Source organism: Mus pahari, chromosome 18, assembly GCF_900095145.1.
Source record: "Mus pahari chromosome 18, PAHARI_EIJ_v1.1, whole genome shotgun sequence".
NCBI classification, from domain to species: Eukaryota; Metazoa; Chordata; class Mammalia; order Rodentia; family Muridae; genus Mus; species Mus pahari.
This window is the reverse complement of record NC_034607.1, coordinates 18090104-18093743: the sequence shown is the minus strand read 5'-3', so window position 1 is coordinate 18093743 and position 3640 is coordinate 18090104. Positions and strand designations below refer to the sequence as shown.

General features: G+C 50.3%; 1 protein-coding gene across 1 annotated transcript in view; it reads right to left on the bottom strand.

The window, feature by feature from the left end:
• Positions 1 to 3383, bottom strand: part of Plcl2 (phospholipase C like 2) — a 174863-nt gene extending 171480 nt beyond the window's left edge. Inside the window, exon 1 of the mRNA XM_021217704.2 lies at positions 2980 to 3383. Within this exon, the coding sequence (XP_021073363.1) occupies positions 2980 to 3309 (330 nt within the window). The 5' untranslated portion in view covers positions 3310 to 3383. The remainder of the gene's footprint in view (positions 1 to 2979) is intronic.
• Between the last annotated feature and the right edge of the window lie 257 nt (positions 3384 to 3640).

The window sequence follows — 3640 nt, the reverse complement described above, 5'->3', positions numbered from 1 at the left end:
AGCCTCTGCTCCCCAGCCTCACTCGCTAGCCTCTGCTCTCCAGCCTCACTCGCTAGCCTCTGCTCTCCAGCCTCACTCGCCAGCCTCTGCTCCCCAGCCTCACTTGCTAGCCTCTGCCCTCCAGCCAGCCTCACTGGCCAGCCTCTGCTCTCTAGCCAGCCTCACTTGCTAGCCTCTGCTCCCCAGCCTCACTGGCCAGCCTCTGCTCCCCAGCCTCACTTGCTAGCCTCTGCTCCCCAGCCAGCCTCACTCGCTAGCCTCTGCTCCCCAGCCAGCCTCACTCGCCAGCCTCTGCTCCCCAGCCTCACTCACTAGCCTCTGCTCCCCAGCCTCACTGGCCAGCCTCTGCTCTCCAGCCTCACTCGCCAGCCTCTGCTCTCCAGCCAGCCTCACTGGCCAGCCTCTGCTCCCCAGCCAGCCTCACTGGCCAGCCTCTGCTCCCCAGCCAGCCTCACTGGCCAGCTGCTGCCCTCGCACACTCGCTTACTCATCTGCTCTAGACCAGCGACCACACTGACTCCTCAAAGCCCTTCTCTAGAATGAGCACAAGAAACCAAAGAGAAACACCATTACGGCCTTTTCCCATGGGCGCGGCTTAAGCTTAAGCACTTCTGTTATTTCTTTTAAAAAGTGAACTAGAATTTCTGCCATTCACATGACCAAAAGACCCGTGTAGCATTCACTGCTTTATGTAACTTGACACTAAATCAACGTTATTCTATTAAGGTGTTATCCTTATGCTGTACAATGTATCTTTAGAAATCCCAACACTAAATTCCTAAAATCTAAATGTTTGAAGACATCAATTCATCATCTGAAACATAACCACTTACCTATCTAGCTAGGGTGGCTTTTTTTTTTCTATACTGCAGATACAATCAATTTTCAACACTACTTCTATGATTTTCAAGAATGGTTAAGACAAAAATAAGTTGAACATAACAACCAGAAAGGGGAATATGTCAAGTTGTCTTATGTGGTACAAGATTCCAAGATATGACTGGTAAATCTAAAACCACCTGTTTCAGAAACTAACAAGGGTTAGACAAAACACATACTTCCTTACCATTCCTCTGCCCCGACAGTAAGTAATTTATTGAGCACCTACTATGACCCTAGCACTGTGCATCTAGGGATGTAATGGTGAATAAAAAGTTAATTGGCTTCATTAAGGAATAGAGAAAGATGAAACATAACTTTGAAACTCAGAATTCGAAATAAGCAGCACCACCATTTCTCAACTTGCTATTTCCGAAAAATTCGTCATTTTTCCATGTGCCGCTACAGAAACGATCAGTCTCAATTCTGTAAGTCACAAATAGGCAAGTCACACTTCTTTCCTGGCTCCCACAACTGTCAAAGGGAACAACACTGTTGCTGTCACTACGCTTCCCTGTGAATCCTGGCCTTTTAAATGTGAAAACAGGCCACCAAAGATCCTTGAGGGGAAAGGCTGTTAAAAATTACATAAATCGGTATATTCCCTAAAACTTTCACATAAAATGTTATTAATATCACAATGCAAATTCACCACAAATATCTAACCAATAAAAACAGAAATTTTGCATAGCTCTGCAAATAGGATCAGTAATCATATACACTTGAAAACAACTTTCCTGGAAACAAACTGCATACTAGAAGAAAAGATACATCACTAAAAGCGACACAAGCAGGAAAAAAATGACACTGCTTTTCTTGACTTAAAAGTTAGACCATACACTTGCTCTTTAAAGACAAGCAATGTACTTGATCTTTAAGCCCTTCAACTGTGTGTGCCCTGTCCACACAAAACCTGAGCAAGCAGATGACAAGGCCAGATGCAATTTTACAACGGCCTCTTACACAGCACCAAAGTGGTCTGTTTTACTAGATGGCTGCAGACGATGATAACAGAGACACTTCCACAGCACTTGAGCATTTCTGAATTTCAAATACCGCCAGTGCCAACTCCGTGCCGTTGGCACATTCTGACCCGTCTCCTAAGGGTTGCCAGCCACAAACATGATGAGTTACCACCAGATAGTAATCACTGACCTGTCCTCAAAAAACGCCTTCATTTCTCAAAGAGCCACATTCCATATTTGAGCAAGCCAAATGGGCTGGATGTGGCTCAAGGCTCCACTTTTCGTAGCTTATCAACTTTCTCTTTCCACTTCATGTCACAAGAAATATTTTTTATGTTGCAACGACACTGCAATGTTTGAAGGAAGCCACCATAAACTCTCAATGTCTCCTCTTGGAATTTAAAATTCACAAAACAACTGGTGGCTTTCTAAATAGCACCGTGAAAAAAAAAAAAACAAAAAACAAAAAAAAAACAAACAAAAACAAGCAAAACCATTCCAAAGGAACTGCTGATTTGGAGAGGCCTGCTTATAGCAGCTAGGAAAGAATTATATTGTGCGGAACTGTAATCTCTCAGAGCTTTTGAGGTTAAAAAAGAGGAAATCTGTGTTTATGTTCCCTTTCTCCGAGTAACTGAAGGAGGGGTATTTTACATTCCCCCAAATACAGTCAGTCACTTGCAAGGGGCAACCAATTACCTAGTAGATTAGAAGAAATCTATTAAATAATATATGTTCATTGCCTGGGGTTTTGAGAAAATATTTTCACATGATCCCCCTCCTTTTACATACAATAGAAACCATACAGGGAGTGTGCCACCATGCTAAGCTGCCTCTGAAAAGCCTGTCCTACCCAAGCAGGTACAAGGCCATTTAATTCCAAGCCAATCTGGAGAGAGGTGACAGCCCCAAGTTGCTCTGGGGATGTCAGAGCACAGCTCTCCTGCACACTCCGATCACCTCTCCATTCTTTCCCAATGCCATCAGCTTTCCAATCCCTGCTCCAGCACTCCAAACACCCCATGCACCCTGGCTTCCCCTTCGCGGTGGGCTCACTTCGCATCGCCTCCTTCCGCCACCGCTTCCCCGGGGCGGGGAAAGCGAGCCCAAGGACGCGCGCGGGTCTCCTACCTACCTTGATGATGCTGCTCCGGCGGGGCAGGCCGCCCGGCTTGCTGTCCCTGGGGACCGGACCGGCGGCCGGGCTAGGGGTCCGCGCGAGCGCCACGCCTAGAGGTCCCCTGCCAGGGCTAGCCCGGGCTTCGTCCCCGGACACGCCGAGGCTGCAGTCTCCGTTGGAAACCCCGCCGCTGTCATAGCGCGCCCGCCCGTGGCCGAGGCGACCTCCCCCGCCGCCACCGCCGCCTTCCCCGGCTCCCGCTTTCAGGGCGCCCTTGGCGCCGAGGGCCGGGCTTGGGGAGGTGGGTAGGGCCCCTCCTGCGGCGCCCCGGCCACACTCCGCCATGGGCGCCCCACGACCCGCCTGCACAAAGCCGCGTCCCCGCGTCCCCGCCGCCGCCGACTCGGGCCGCCGCGCGCGGCCCCTCCTCCTCGCCGCCGCCGCCGCCTCGGCCGCTTCTTCCGCTTTTTCTTTTCTTTCCTTCTTTTTTTTTTTCTTTCTCTTTTTGGTTGGGGATGTGGCGCGTGCGGCGAGCTCGCCTCCCGCGCGGAGGACGTCGTGCAGGCGGAATCACCTCTGGGGTCCTGCCGGGGTCGGGGAGAGAGAGAGAGAGAGGAGAGAGGAGTCAGCTTGGGCGGCGGCGCCCCGGCTGCCGGCACCTGGGGAAGGAAAACAC